This window comes from Passer montanus, unplaced genomic scaffold (genome assembly GCF_014805655.1).
Source record: "Passer montanus isolate IOZ18808 unplaced genomic scaffold, ASM1480565v1 scaffold179, whole genome shotgun sequence".
Taxonomy (NCBI): domain Eukaryota; kingdom Metazoa; phylum Chordata; class Aves; order Passeriformes; family Passeridae; genus Passer; species Passer montanus.
Genome location: NW_024365270.1, coordinates 16191 through 30932, shown reverse-complemented (window position 1 = coordinate 30932; position 14742 = coordinate 16191). Strand labels below are relative to the sequence as shown.

The following is a 14742-nucleotide window of genomic DNA, read 5'->3' as shown; positions in this document are numbered from 1 at the left end:
AAAACCAAGGGAAAAAACGGGAAAAAAGGGGAAAAAATGGAAAAAAAAGGGGGAAAAGGGGGGAAAAGGGGGGAAAAGGGGGAAAAAAGGGGAAAAAGAGGAAAAAAAGTGGAAAAAAGGGGAAAACAAGGGGGAAAAAAAGGGGAAAAAAGGGGGGAAAAGGGAAAAAAGGGGAAAAAAGGGGAAAAAAGGGGAAAAAAGGGGAAAAAGGCAGAGCATTTTTCCGCCGGCGCTGTTTTTGGTTCTGTTTTGACGCCTCCGCCGCCCCCGCCCCAATTCCGGCTCCTTTGGCTCCTTTGGCTCCTTTTGCTCCTTTTTCCTTCTCGGCTGTAAAAATCCGCGATTTTTACGGCGGGGCCGCGGTTTTTATTGGTTCGGTTCAGGCACCTCCGAGCGCTGGGCCCGGCCTCGGAAAGTAGAATAAAGGGAAAGGGAAAAAAAGAGAGAGTAAAATCAAATCAAATCAAATTAAATTTAAAAAATAAAATAAAGGAAAATAAAGTAAAATAAAATAAAATAAAATAAAATAAAATAAAATAAAATAAAAGTATTTAAAATTAAAATAAAATAAAAATACGTGACAGAAAATAAAATAAATAAAAAAATATATAAATGAAATGAATAGAAATACGTGAAATAAAATATATAAAAAATAAACCAAGGTAAAATAAAAGAAAATAATTAAAATAAATATATGTATTAAAAAATTAAAATACAAACACATGAAATAAACTATAGAAAATAAATCTTAAAAAATTACAATAAATTAAATTAAATTAAATTACATTAAATTACATTACATTACATTTAAAGGAAAATAAAGTAAAATAAAATAAAATAAAATAAAATAAAATAAAATAAAATAAAATAAAATAAAATAAAATAAAATAAAATAAAATAAAAGTATTTAAAATTAAAATAAAATAAAAATACGTGACAGAAAATAAAATAAATAAAAAAATATATAAATGAAATGAATAGAAATACGTGAAATAAAATATATAAAAAATAAACCAAGGTAAAATAAAAGAAAATAATTAAAATAAATATATGTATTAAAAAATTAAAATACAAACACATGAAATAAACTATAGAAAATAAATCTTAAAAAATTACAATAAATTAAATTAAATTAAATTACATTAAATTACATTACATTACATTAAATTAAATTAATTAAATTAAATTAAAAACCCCAAGAAGCAGGAGCGTTCCCGGCGCGTCTCCGACCCCGCGCTCCGGGCGGTTCCAGCCCCTTTTCCAGGCGGAAATTCCGATTTTGGGGTGGGGGCTCCGGACCCTCCCCCAAACCCGGGGGAGGGGCGGGATGGGGGCGGTCCCGGCTCGGCCCAATCCGGGTCTAACAAAGCCCGGCCCAACCCCCGGCCCGGATTTAACGGGAAATTCCCTTTTTGGGAGGATTTTATTTCACATAAAACCCCCACAGCCCCTCCCTGATGCGTTTTAATTGAAATTTCCCATTTTTGAGGGGATTTTATTTAATGTAAAACCCCACAGCCCCTCCCTGATGCGTTTTATTTGAAATTTCCTGTCTTTGAGGGATTTTTATTTAATATAAACACACCTGCAGCCCCTCCCTGCTCAGTTTGAATTGAAATTTCCCATTTTTGAGGGAAATTTTGAGGAATTGGGGATTTTGGGGATTTGGGGATTTTGGGGATTTGGGGATTTGGGGATTTTGGGGATTTGGGGGATTTGGGGATTTTGGGATTTGGGGGATTTTGGGATTTGGGGATTTTGGGGATTTTGGGATTTGGGGGTTTGGGGATTTTGGGATTTGGGGATTTTGGGGATTTTGCAGCCTTTCCCATCCCTTTTCCAGGCCCCTTTTTAGCCCTTTCCCAGCCCTTTTCCATCATTTTTCCCACCCTTTTCCAGCCCATTTTCCAGGGTCCTTTTCCAGTTTTTCCCATCCCTTTTCCAGACCCTTTTTTAGGCCTTTCCCAATCCTTTCCCATCATTTTTCCCAGCCCTTTTTCAGGGCCTTTCCCCATCCCTCTTCCACCCCTTTCCCAACCCGTTCACATCACTGTCCCATCTCTTTTCCATTATTTTCCATCCCTTTCCCACTATTTCCCACTATTTCCCACTATTTCCCATTATTTCCCATTATTTCCCATCTCTTTTCCATCCCTTTTCCATTATTTCCCATTATTTTCCAATTTTTCCATTATTTTCTATTTTTTCCATTATTTTCCATTTTTGTTCCATTTTCCCCTTTTCTCCCCATCCCTTTTCCATTATTTCCCATTATTATTTTCCAATTTTCCCCCTTTATTTTCTAATTTTTCCTATTATTTTCCATTTTTGTTCCATTTTTTCCCTTTTCCCCCCCCTTTTTTTCCACCCCCGGCTCCCTCTGCCCGCTCCCGATCCTCTCCCCGTGAATTCCTCTCCTTTTTCCCGAATTTTCCCGATTTCCCCCCAGTTTTGTGTCCCGCTCTCCTCCCCTCTCCTCTCCCAGCCGCGTCCCTCGTTCCTTCATTAAATCCCTTCATTAAATCATTAATTAGACCCCGCCTTCCCCTCCCGGCGCTGCCCGCGGGGATTTCCCGAGCCCGGCCCCGCTTTGCGGATCCCGGGCCCGGATGGCACCGAGGGGACGACCCGGGACAGGGGAAAAACCGGGACAGGGGAAAAACCGGGATTGAGGGACAAACCGGGACAGGGGGGGAAAACCGGGACAGGGGAAAAACCGGGACAGGGGAGATGAACCCGGGATTGAGGGACAAACCGGGACAGGGGGGATAAACCGGGACAGGGGAGATGAACCGGGACTGAGAGATAAACCCGGGATTGAGGGGAAAAACTGGGACAGGGGAAAAACCGGGACAGGGGAGATGAACCCGGGATTGAGGGACAAACCGGGACAGGGGGGATAAACAGGGACAGGGGATAAACCCGGGACAGGGGAAAAACCGGGACTGAGAGATAAACCCGGGATTGAGGGACAAACCGGGACAGGGGGGATAAACAGGGACAGGGGATAAACCCGGGACAGGGGAAAAACCGGGACTGAGAGATAAACCCGGGATTGAGGGACAAACCGGGACCGGGAGGATAAACCAGTATTGAGGGGATAAACCGAGACTGAGAGGATAGAGATAAACCCGGGATTGAGGGACAAACCGGGACAGGGGGACAAACCGGGACAGGGGGACAAAGCGGGGACAAACCGGGACGGTCCCGCCGCGACCCCGCTGCCGGCATTTGCTCCCGTCCCGTTCCCGGGGCCGGCGGGAACTGCGGAGGGAGAACGGGGAGGAAAGAAGGGAAATCCCGGGGTGGGAATTTCAGGAGTTTGGGAGAAAAGCACGGAGAGGAATCAAGGGAAAAGCCCGGATTAAAATTTAGGGTGTCTCGGCTAAAAGGGGCCTTTTTTATTTTATTTTTTTTTCTTTTAATTTTTGACTTTTAAAAAGAAATTTGATTATTTAATTTTTTTTTTTTTTTTTAATTTTAACTCTCAAAAATCAGCTCGTTGGAAAAGCGAAGGAAAACACCCCGAGCTCCCGTCAGGGAAAAGGGCAGGCGGCAGCCCTGGACAAGAGCCAAACCCCGCTCGTAAAAGTCACTCCCAGCCCGCGGGCCCGAAACCGCCCGGGAGAACTTTTTACGAGCCCGGGACAAAGTCCCGTGCCACTCCTGGGACAAAGTCCCGTGCCACTCCCGGGACAAAGTCCCGTGCCACTCCCGGGACAAAGTCCCGTCCCGCTCCCAGGTAAAATTCCGTCCCACTCCGGATAAAGTTCCGTCCCATTCCCCGGGACAAAATTCCGCCTCACTCACGGACAAAATTCCATCCCATCCCGGGACAAAGCTCCGCCGCATTCCCGGGACAAAGCTCTGTCCCACTCCCGGGTAAAGTTCCACCCCACTCCCAGATAAATCCCGTCCCACTTTCGGGATAAAATCCCGTCCCGTTCTGGGACAAAGCTCCGTCCCATCCCGGGATAAAATCCCGTCCCATTTCGGGACAAAATTCCACCCCACTCCCAGATAAATCCCGTCCCACTCTCGGGATAAAATCCCGTCCCATTCCAGGACAAAGCTCCGTCTCACTCACGGACAAAATTCCATCCCATCCCGGGACAAAGCTCCGCCGCATTCCCGGGACAAAGCTCTGTCCCACTCCCGGATAAAGTTCCGCCCCACTCCCAGATAAATCCCGTCCCATCCCGGGATAAAATCCCGTCCCACTCTCGGGATAAAATCCCGTCCCATTCCAGGACAAAGCTCCGTCCCATTGCGGGATAAAATCCCGTCCCATTTCGGGACAAAATTCCACCCCACTCCCGGATAAAATCCCATTCCATTCCAGGACAAAGCTCCGTCCCATCCCGGGACAAAGCCCGTCCCATCCCGGGACAAAGCCCGTCCCATCCCGGGACAAAGCCCGTCCCATCCCGGGACAAAGCCCGTCCCGTTCCCTCCCGTCCCTCTCCCCGGGCCGCTTTCGCCCGGGTTTAGGCCGAGCTTAAACCCCAAACCCCAAACCTCGAGCCTAGAGCTGCTCCAGGCCTGGCCTTGGGAGCGCCCGGAGCGCGCTGGGATCCCAGCGGGGATTTTGGGGTTTTTTTGGGGGTTTTTTTGGGGTTTTTTTGGGGTTTTTGGGATCCTTGGGATGGCCGGGAAGGGGGGAGCCCCCCGAGCTTGTCCCGGGTGTGCCGAGGATCGGAAATCCCGGGTGGATCCGGGCTCTGCCCTTTGTCCTCCCAAAGGGAATTTGGGGCCAGAGCCTCGAGCGGCTTCGGGCAGGGTCCATCTAATTACGGGCTTAATTAACGGAATCGAGGGCCCGAGTGGATCTGCAGAGGGGAAAAAGCAAAACTGGGAAAGGAAATCCCAGAAAATGGGGCAGGAGCTGCGGGGACCCCAAAAACCCGGCCGGGAATTGCCAACCCCACAGGGAAACCGGAGGGGGAGGGGAGGGGGAGGGGGAGGGATCGGTGCCGAGGAATTTCGGGACAGACGGACTCGGGGATGTTTTTTTTGGGATTAGAGACGTCTGACCTTGGGGTCACGGTCTGGGGGGGCTGAAACTCGAGGCGCGTCTGCCGCGGGCCGAGGGAGGGAAAACTCACGGAAAAAGGGGAATTTGGGGAAAAAAAACCCAAATCAGTTTAGCTCCGGAATTGTGGGATGCATACCTGAGGGGGGCGGCAAAAAATCCTCAAAATAAAATTAAAAACCCCAAAACGAAACAAAAAATCCCCAAAATAAAGTTAAAAACCCCAGAATCAAATTAAAAAACCCCGAAACGACCCCGAGCCCGGGTCCGAGGGAGGTCCCGGCCCGTTTGGTCCCGTCCTGCCTGAGCGGGGCCTTTTAAGGTCTCTCCTCTCCTTCGAGGGCTCTCCCCACCCCCGAGCTGCCCCTCATAGATTATTTTTATTAATGCGCCGGGATTTTTTTTTTCCCTTTTCTTCCCCTTTCGAGGAGGGGGAGGGGAGGGGGAGGGGGAGGGATCGGTGCCGAGGAATTTCGGGACAGACGGACTCGGGGATGTTTTTTTTGGGATTAGAGACGTCTGACCTTGGGGTCACGGTCTGGGGGGGCTGAAACTCGAGGCGCGTCTGCCGCGGGCCGAGGGAGGGAAAACTCACGGAAAAAGGGGAATTTGGGAAAAAAAAAAAATCAGTTTAGCTCCGGAATTGTGGGATGCATACCTGAGGGGGGCGGCAGCCACAGCCCCGGGGTTTATTGCTCCGGAGGCCCCGGCGCTGGGAATCTTCTGGGGGAAAAAGGGAGAAAAGGAAAAAAAGGAAAGAAAGGAAAGAAAGGGAAAAAAGGGAAAAAAGGGCAAAAGGGAAAAAAAGGGAAAAAAGGGAAAAAAGGGAAAAAAAGGGAAAAAAGGGAAAAAAAGGAAAAAAGGAAAAAATGAAGAAAAGGAAAAAAGGGAAAAAAAGGAAAAAAAGGGAAAAAAAAGGAAAAAATTAAAAAAGGAAAAAAGGAAAAAGGAAAAAAAGGAAAAAGGGAAAAAAGGAAAAAAGGAAAAAAGGAAAAAAAGGAAAAAATGAAAAAAAGGAAAAAAAGGAAAAAATGAAAAAAAGGAAAAAATTAAAAAAAAAGGAAAAAAAGGAAAAAAGGAAAGAAAGGGAAAAAAGGAAAAAATGAAGAAAAGGAAAAAAGGGGAAAAAAAAGGAAAAAAAGGAAAAAAGAAAAAAGGAAAAAAGGAAAAAAGAATAAAAGGAAAAAAGAAAAAAGGAAAAAAGGAAAGAAAGGAAAAAAAGGAAAAAAAAGAAAAAAGGAAAAAAACCCGAAAAAATTTTAAAAAAAGGAAAAAAAGGAAAAAAGGAAAAAAAGGAAAAAAAAGAAAAAAAGGAAAAAAGGGAAAAAGGGTTAGGAGCGCAGGAGGGGCTGGAAATTCAGGATTTTCCAAGGTTTGTAATAAATCCCCCCAGAGAGGGCCTTGGGGGGGTTTTCCTGCCCCATCCCAGACCTGGAAAAGGCTCGGGAATGGTGGGAAGGGCCGGGAAGGACCGAGCGGCGCTAGAGGGAGCCCCGGGCTCGGCTAATTAACGCGCCGCAATTAACCCAGAGCCGGAGGAGCTCGGGGCCGGCGGGCAAAGAGGGAATTCCCTCCCATTTCTGGGGAAAAGGGCAGGAAATTCAGGTTTCGGGCACGGAAATCTCCCGAGCCGGGGTCAGAAAGCTCCTGAGCTGCTGGAAAATGGGAATTTCATTTCAGGAAATATCTGTATTCATAAATGAATTTCTTTTATTTTAATAAATTTTATTTATTGAATACAATTTTTGTTGAAATAAATAATTTTCGGGCTGGCAATTCCAGCCCTAAATTGAGGGGGTTTTGGGTTTTTGGGATGGGAATTTCCTAATTTCTGCAGGTGTGGGAATTCCGGCCTTAAGGAAGGGTTTTGGGGATTTTGGGGTGGGAATTCCAGCCCCAGAGAAGGATTTTGGGATTTTGGGATGGGAATTCCTGTCCCAAAGAAGGATTTTGGGATTTTGGGGTGGGAATTCCTGCCCCAAAGAAGGATTTTGGGATTTTGGGGTGGGAATTCCTGTCCCAAAGAAGGATTTTTGGGATTTTGGGGTGGGAATTCCAGCCCCAAAGAAGGATTTTGGGATTTTGGGATGCGAATTCCAGCCCCAAAGAAGGATTTTGGGATTTTGGGGTGGGAATTCCAGCCCCAAAGAAGGATTTTGGGATTTTGGGGTGGGAATTCCTGTCCCAAAGAAGGATTTGGGGATTTTGGGGTGGGAATTCCTGCCCCAAAGAAGGATTTTGGGATTTTGGGATGGGAATTCCTGTCCCAAAGAAGGATTTTGGGATTTTGGGATGCGAATTCCATCCCCAAAGAAGTTTTTTGGGATTTTGGGGTGCGAATCCGCCGCCCTCCAGGAGAGGGCAATCCCGGCTGGGCTGAGCCGAGCCGGGGATGCTCGCGGGGGTTTCGCGGCTCCTTCCGGCAAAAGCTCAAATTTCTGGGAAATTTTCATGGGAAAAGTGCTGAAATGGGAAAGGCAGATGGGGCAGAGCCCCGGGAGTTTGGGGTGGGTAAAACGGGGCGGATTTCATCGAAAAGGGAAAAGAACTGAAGTAAAAATAAGCTGAATTTAAAATAAAGTGAATTAAAAAGAAACAGAATTAAAAATAAAGTGAATTAAAAAGAAACTGAGTTTAAAAGAAACTGAATTAAAAATAAACTGAATTTAAAATAAACTGAATTTAAAATAAACTGAATTTAAAATAAACTGAATTTAAAAGAAACAGAATTAAAAATAAAGTGAATTAAAAAGAAACTGAGTTTAAAAGAAACTGAATTTAGAAGAAACTGAATTTAAAAAAAACTGAATTTAAAATAAACTGAATTTAAAATGGGCAGAATTTAAAATAAACTGAATTTAAAATGAGCAGAATTGAAAAGAAACTGAATTAAAAAGAAACTGAATTTAAAAGAAGCCAGAATTAAAAATAAACATAATTTAAAATTAAGCTGCATTTAAAATAAAATTAATTAAAATTAAGCCAGAATTAAAAATGACCAGGAGCACCAGGAAACGCTCCCGGACCGAGCCCCGCGGTGGCGGAACAGGAACAATAAATCTGATTTTGTTCTTTCCAGCAGGAAATGCTCGCGGCTCGGGCCCCGCGGTGCCAGAACAGGAACAACAAATGTAATCCGGATTTTTTCTGTTCACAGGGAAATGCTCGGGGACCGCGTCCCGCGGCGGCCGAGCAGGGACAAGAAATCCAATTTGGGTTTTTCCGCAGGTAAATGGCAGAGACTCGCGCTCCCTGTGGCAGAACCGGGACAATAAATGGAATTTTTATTTTTTTTTTACAGGTAAATGGCAGAGACTCGCGTTCCCTGTGGCAGAACCGGGACAATAAATGGAATTTTTATTTTTTTTCTCAGGTAAATGGCAGAGACGCGAGTCCCGCGGTGGCGGAGCGGGGACAATCGGTGCGATTTGGGGTTTTTCACAGGGGGAAAGGGGACAATCGATGGAATTTTGGGGTTTTTCCACAGGGGGAACGGGGATAATCGATGGAATTTGTTTTTTTTTCCACAGGGGGAACGGGGACAATCGATGGAATTTTGGGGTTTCCACAGGGGGACGGGGACAATCGATGGAATTTGGGTTTTTCCACAGGGGAAACGGGGACAATCGATGGAATTTGGGGTTTTTCACAGGGGGAACGGGGACAATCGATGGAATTTGGGTTTCCCCCCCCGAGGCTCTGCCGGTTCCGGGCCGGGGCAGCACCGCGGAGAGCTCCGGGGGGAGGGACCGGGGACCCCGCAGGGTTTGGGGTGACCCCACGGACATTCGGGGTGTCGCACACAGCCTTTGCCATCCCATTCCCAACCCTTTCCCATTATTTTCCATCCCTTTTCCAGCATTTTCCATCCCTTTTCCAGCATTTCCCATCTTTTCCCATCCCATCCCTTTCCCATCATTTCCCATCCCATTCCCATTCCTTTCCTATCTCTTTCCCAGCATTTTCTATCCATTTTCCATCCCTTTCCTATCCCATTCCCATCCTTTCCCATCCCTTTCCCTCCTTTTCCATCCCATTCCCATTATTTTCCATCCCTTTCCCGTCCTTTCCCACCCCTTTTCCATCCTTTCCCATCCCATTCCCATCATTTTCCATCCCTTTCTCATCCCTTTCCCACAATTTTCCCTCTTTTTCCATCCCTTTCCCATCCTTTCCCACCCCTTTAAAATTTACAAATCCGCCAAAAATCGGATTTTTTGGCACAGAGCTGTGTTAAAAATACCTTGAAATCCACAAATCCGCCAAAATCGGGGGGTTTGGCACAGAAACGCGTTAAAAATACCTTTAAATTTTACAAATTGGCCAAAAATTGGGGGTTTGGCACCGAGGTGCGTTAAAATTACCTTTAAAATTTACAAATTGGCCAAAAAATCTGATTTTTTTTTGCATGCTCCCACCACGGCTGCTTTGTCAGGAACCTGGACGCACCGAGGTCTGTTAAAAATACCTTTAAAAATTACAAATCGGCCAAAAATTGGGGTTTTACTGGCATCGAGGTGTGTTAAAAATATATTTAGAAATTACAAATCGGCCAAAAATGTTTTTTTTTGGCACCGAGGTGTGTTTAAAATTTACAAATTGGCCAAAAAACGCGGTTTTTTTTGGCGTGCTCCCTCTTTGTCACAGAGCTGGAGGCACCGAGGTGCGTTAAAAATTAAAACAAAATTACAAACCGGGCAAAAATTGGATATTTTTTTTGCGTGCTGCTGGCTGGGGAAGTTGAGCGTTCCCAGCATCCAAGAGAAAACCCCTGAGGAAAATCGGGAGGGATGGGAAAGAAATTGGGATTTATGAGCGCCGGGGACACAGGTGGGAAAGTGATCCCGGGGCCGAAGGAGGAGCCAAAATCGGCGTTTTTCGTGTGGGTTTGGAGAAATCCAGAGCGGGGGGAACAGCCTGGATGAATTGGGGCGAAAAATAAAAAAATTGGGGGAAATTGGGTAAAAAAGGGAAGGGAAGGGAAGGGAAGGGAAGGGAAGGTCCCTCAGGCCATTCCGGGAAGGGAAGGGAAGGGAAGGGAAGGGAAGGGAAGGGAAGGGAAGGGAAGGGAAGGGAAGGTCCCTCAGGCCATTCCCAATCCTGTTTCCCGCGATTCCAGGCACGCCCAGCCCCTGAACCCTCTGGGATCCCATTCCCGGGCTGATCCCTGGATCCCATTCCCGGGATATTCTCTGGATCCCATTCCCGGGATGTTCCCTGGATCCGATCCCCATTCATTCGGGATTCATTCCGGATTTATTCAGGATTTATTCTCTTTATCCAGCGGGAAAAGCTCAGCTGGGTGGAGAGAAGGAGATCCCTGGATCCCATTCCCGGGCTGATCCCTGGATCCCATTCCCGGGCTGATCCCTGGATCCCATTCCCGGGATGTTCCCGGGGGAGCACCGGGATCGCTCCCATCCTCATTCCCAGGATGATCTCTCCCATTCCCATCCCCATTCCCAGCCCCATCCCCATTTCCATTCCCATTCCCATCCCCGTTCCCATTTCCCATTCCCAGTTTCCCATCCCCATCCCCATTCCCATCCCCATCCCCATTCCCATTCCCATCCCCATCCCCATTCCCATCCCATTCCCATTCCCAGTTTCCCATTCCCATTCCCATTCCCATTCCCATCCCCATTCCCAGCCCCACTCCCAGCCCCTCTCCTTCCCTCCAGTGAGCCGAGCTTTTCCTGTTGGATAAAGAGAATAAATCTTGAATGAATCCTGAATAAATCCCAAATAAATCCTGAATAAACCCTGAATAAATCCCAAATAAATCCTGAATAAACCCTGAATAAATCCCAAATAAATCCCGAATAAATCCTGAATAAATCCCGAATAAATCCTGAATGAATCCCGAATAAATCCGGAATAAATCTTGAATGAATCCCAAATAAATCCCGAATAAACCCTGAATAAATCCCAAAGAAATCCCGAAAAAGGGGAGAAGGCACGAGACGGTGACAAAAAATAATAAAGTTTATAAAATGATAAAGGGTAAAAGTGATAAAGGGTATAAAATAATAAAGGGTAAAAGTGATAAAGGGTATAAAATGATGAAGGGTATAAAACAATGAAGTTTGTAAAATAGTAAAGGGTATAAAATGATTAAGTTGATAAAATAATAAAGGGTATAAAACAACAAAGGGCATACAATAATCAGGTGTATAAAATGATAAAGTGCATAAAAGAATAAATATTATCAAATAATTCTATGGTTATGTATTTATTTTATTTTTTATTATATTATTTGATGGAATTTAATTATTTTTTTAAACCCTTATACTTTATTTTATTCTATTCTAATTATTTTAATTTTTGTTTTATTTAATGTGGTTTTATTTTTATATTCTGCTTTATTCCTAAACTTGCTTTTGTCCCGATTATTTCATTTATTCTCCATTATTTTGCTCCCAAACGAGCAGGAGGAGCCTTTGAGCTTTCCCAAACCCCACACCGAGCGATTTCCTGGAGCTTTTTGGGGGAATTTTGGGGGAATTTTGATGGATTTCCATCCAGGTAACCCCGGAGAGGAGCAGCTGCTCACCCGGCACAAAAATCCCGATTTTCGAGCCGCTTTTGGGGGGGATTTTTGGTTTTTAGGACCAAAACCACCGTGGAATGGTTTGAAAAAAAAACCCAATTTTTCCGCTGTTTTATTCAGTGGGTGGAACCATCCCTGAGCCCATGCACGGAGACTTCCTTGAAAAATTAATTACAATTAAAATTAAAAGCAAGGGGATGAGTCTTAAAGGGAATAATAAATAATGAAGTCAATCATTAAATAAATATTAAATAAATAATAATTTAAAATACAACTTTAGAAGGAAAAAAAAACCCCAACAGCCACTGAAAAATTTCTGCCGAGGTGACCTCGGGTGCAGCCGAAATTCTCCAATTTTCGGGAAAATTGGGGTTTTTAAAGGGTTTTTTCCCCTCCCAGCGGGGATTTCGGGATCCTTTGGCGAAAATCTTTAGGAATAAATCGGTTTTTTCTCCTGATTTCACCACCGGGCTCCCGCGCGGAGGAATCGAATTTTATTTTTGTTTTTATTTTCGCAGTGAAGCCGCGGAATGCGGCAAAATTCAAATATTCACCCTCGCCTTTCTGCCCGCTCATTAATCACCCTTTCAATTAAAAAATGGGGTTTAAAAAATGAGTTTATTGATCCGAGTAAAGCCCGAGGAGCGCCTGAGATGAATTGAAAAACGCCTCTTTTTTTTTTTTTAAAAAAAAAACCTCTTTTCTTTTTTATTTTTTTTTTCCCTGCGGGTTGCGGCAGCCCCGGACTGCGGAGTTTTGAAATTAAAATTCAGCGCACGGAGCCCTGCAGCAGGAGCGGAGCGGGAACCCAGGAACGCAGCGGAAATCCTGCTCGGAAAATCCAAATATTCCTCCCCTGGATGGGATTTCTGAGCAGCAGCGGGGAAAAAACGCCAGGAAAAAAAGCGATTTTTTGGGGTTGTTTTGGGAGGTTTGGTCCTGGTGGGGTGGGAGCCAGCGCGGCTGTGAATAATAAATTTATTCCGGGGGTTTGGGGGTCCTAAAAATCTTTAATTTTGTGAGAAGCGATGGAATCGTCCAGCAGAGAGAGGGGGAAAAATGGATTTCAGTGGGGGAAAATCAAATCTGGTTCGCCTTTGTGCAGAGCTGAAGGCGGGTTTGTCAAAATAAAACAGCCTGGAAGGTTTTATTTAAATATCGAATTTTAAATTTGTCGGATGTCCGGTGTTGTTATCGCTGAAATTTAATTAAATTTAAACCGTAATTTGGCTCCAGGAGTTCTCCTGGTTTGTTTTCAGGTCTGAAAGGACGAAGTGGCATCAAAAATTCGGGGAAAATCGGCAATAATTCAAATTTGGAATGGACGGAGGGGACAAAAAGGGGAGACCCTTTTTGTAAGGAATCAAATGAAATATTTGGGTTTATTTTAGGGGCTCGGATTGGGGAAAAACGGGGTAAAAAATGAACTTTTGGTGACGTCGGGCAGCTCGCACATTAAAAATCCGAGGGGAAAAATCAACAATAATTCAAATTTTGAACAGACGCAGAGGGCGGGAGGGGAAAATGAAATTTTGGGATTGTTTTAGGGGCTGGAATTGAGGAAAAAAACGAGGTGAGGGGGAAAAAAAAGGAACTTTTACGGGGCAGGCAGAGCAGGCTGGGGTCGCCGTTAATGACAGCCCAGGAATGTTTACGGCGCGGGCTCAAGTTCAATGACAAAATCCTTTGAAGGGGAAAGGGAAAGAGGGGGGAAAACCTGAAATAAAACTAAAAAAAATAAAAATAAAAAAAAACCCAGGCAGACTTTGTGCGCTGGGAATGAACTTGGACAAAAGAGAGGAGGGGGAGGGAAAGGGGCAGGGAAAGGCGCGGTGGGGCCATCCCTGAGATGGGGGGTTTGGGGTGGTTTAGCTCAGGATTTGGGGCTGGTTTAGCTCAGGATTTGGGGCTGGTTTAGCTCAGGATTTGGGGCTGGTTTAGCTCAGGATTTGGGGCTGGTTTAGCTCAGGATTTGGGGCTGGTTTAGCTCAGGATTTGGGGCTGGTTTAGCTCAGGATTTGGGGCTGGTTTAGCTCAGGATTTGGGGCTGGTTTAGCTCAGGATTTGGGGCTGGTTTAGCTCAGGATTTGGGGCTGGTTTAGCTCAGGATTTGGGGCTGGTTTAGCTCAGGATTTGGGGCTGGTTTAGCTCAGGATTTGGGGCTGGTTTAGCTCAGGATTTGGGGCTGGTTTAGCTCAGGATTTGGGGCTGGTTTAGCTCAGGATTTGGGGCTGGTTTGGCTCAGGATTTGGGGCTGGTTTAGCTCAGGATTTGGGGCTGGTTTAGCTCAGGATTTGGGGCTGGTTTAGCCCAGATTTTAGGATGATCTAGCCCAGTTTTGGTTCTGGTTTAGCCCAGGTTTTGGAGCTGCTCTTTCCCGAGTTTTGGCTTTTTTTAAGCCCAGATTTGGGCTTTTTTTAAACCCAGGTTTTGGGGCTGCTCTTCCCCAGATTTCCGTGCCACTGTGCCTCCGGTTTGGGGGCTTTTCTAGGCCAGATTCGGAGCTGTTTTAACCCAGATTTGTGGCTGTTTTATCCCAGGTTTGGAGCTGTTTTACCCCATATTTGTTAATGTTTTACCCCAGATTCGGAGCTGGTTTTTTCCCAGATTTGCAGCTGTTTTTTAGATTTGGGCTTTTTTTAAACCCAGGTTTTGGGGCTGCTCTTCCCCAGATTTCCGTGCCACTGTGCCTCCGGTTTGGGGGCTTTTCTAGGCCAGATTCGGAGCTGTTTTAACCCAGATTTGTGGCTGTTTTACCCCAAATTCGGAGCTGGTTTTTTCCCAGATTCGCGGCTGTTTTATCCCAGATTTGGAGCCGGTTTTACCCCAGATTTGGAGCTGTTTTGTCCCTGACTTGCAGCTGTTTTACCCCAGATTTGGAGCTGTTTTACCCCAAATTCGCGGCTGTTTTAACCCATATTTGTGGCTGTTTTACCCCACATTCGGAGCTGTTTTGCCCCACATTTGCAGATGTTTTGCCCCACATTTGGAGCTGTTTTACCCCACATTTGGAGCTGTTTTGTCCCTGACTTGCAGCTGTTTTACCCCACATTCGGAGCTGTTTTGCCCCACATTCGGAGCTGTTTTACCCCATATTTGTGGCTGTTTTACCCCACATTTGCAGCTGTTTTGCCCCACATTCGGAGCTGTTTTGCCCCAT

General features: G+C 45.4%; 1 protein-coding gene across 1 annotated transcript in view; it reads right to left on the bottom strand.

The window, feature by feature from the left end:
- Nucleotides 1-14742, bottom strand: part of LOC120500175 (homeobox protein Hox-D9) — a 39236-nt gene extending 24494 nt beyond the window's left edge. Inside the window, exon 1 of the mRNA XM_039704675.1 lies at nt 14721-14742. Coding sequence (XP_039560609.1) covers nt 14721-14742 — 22 coding nt within the window. The remainder of the gene's footprint in view (nt 1-14720) is intronic.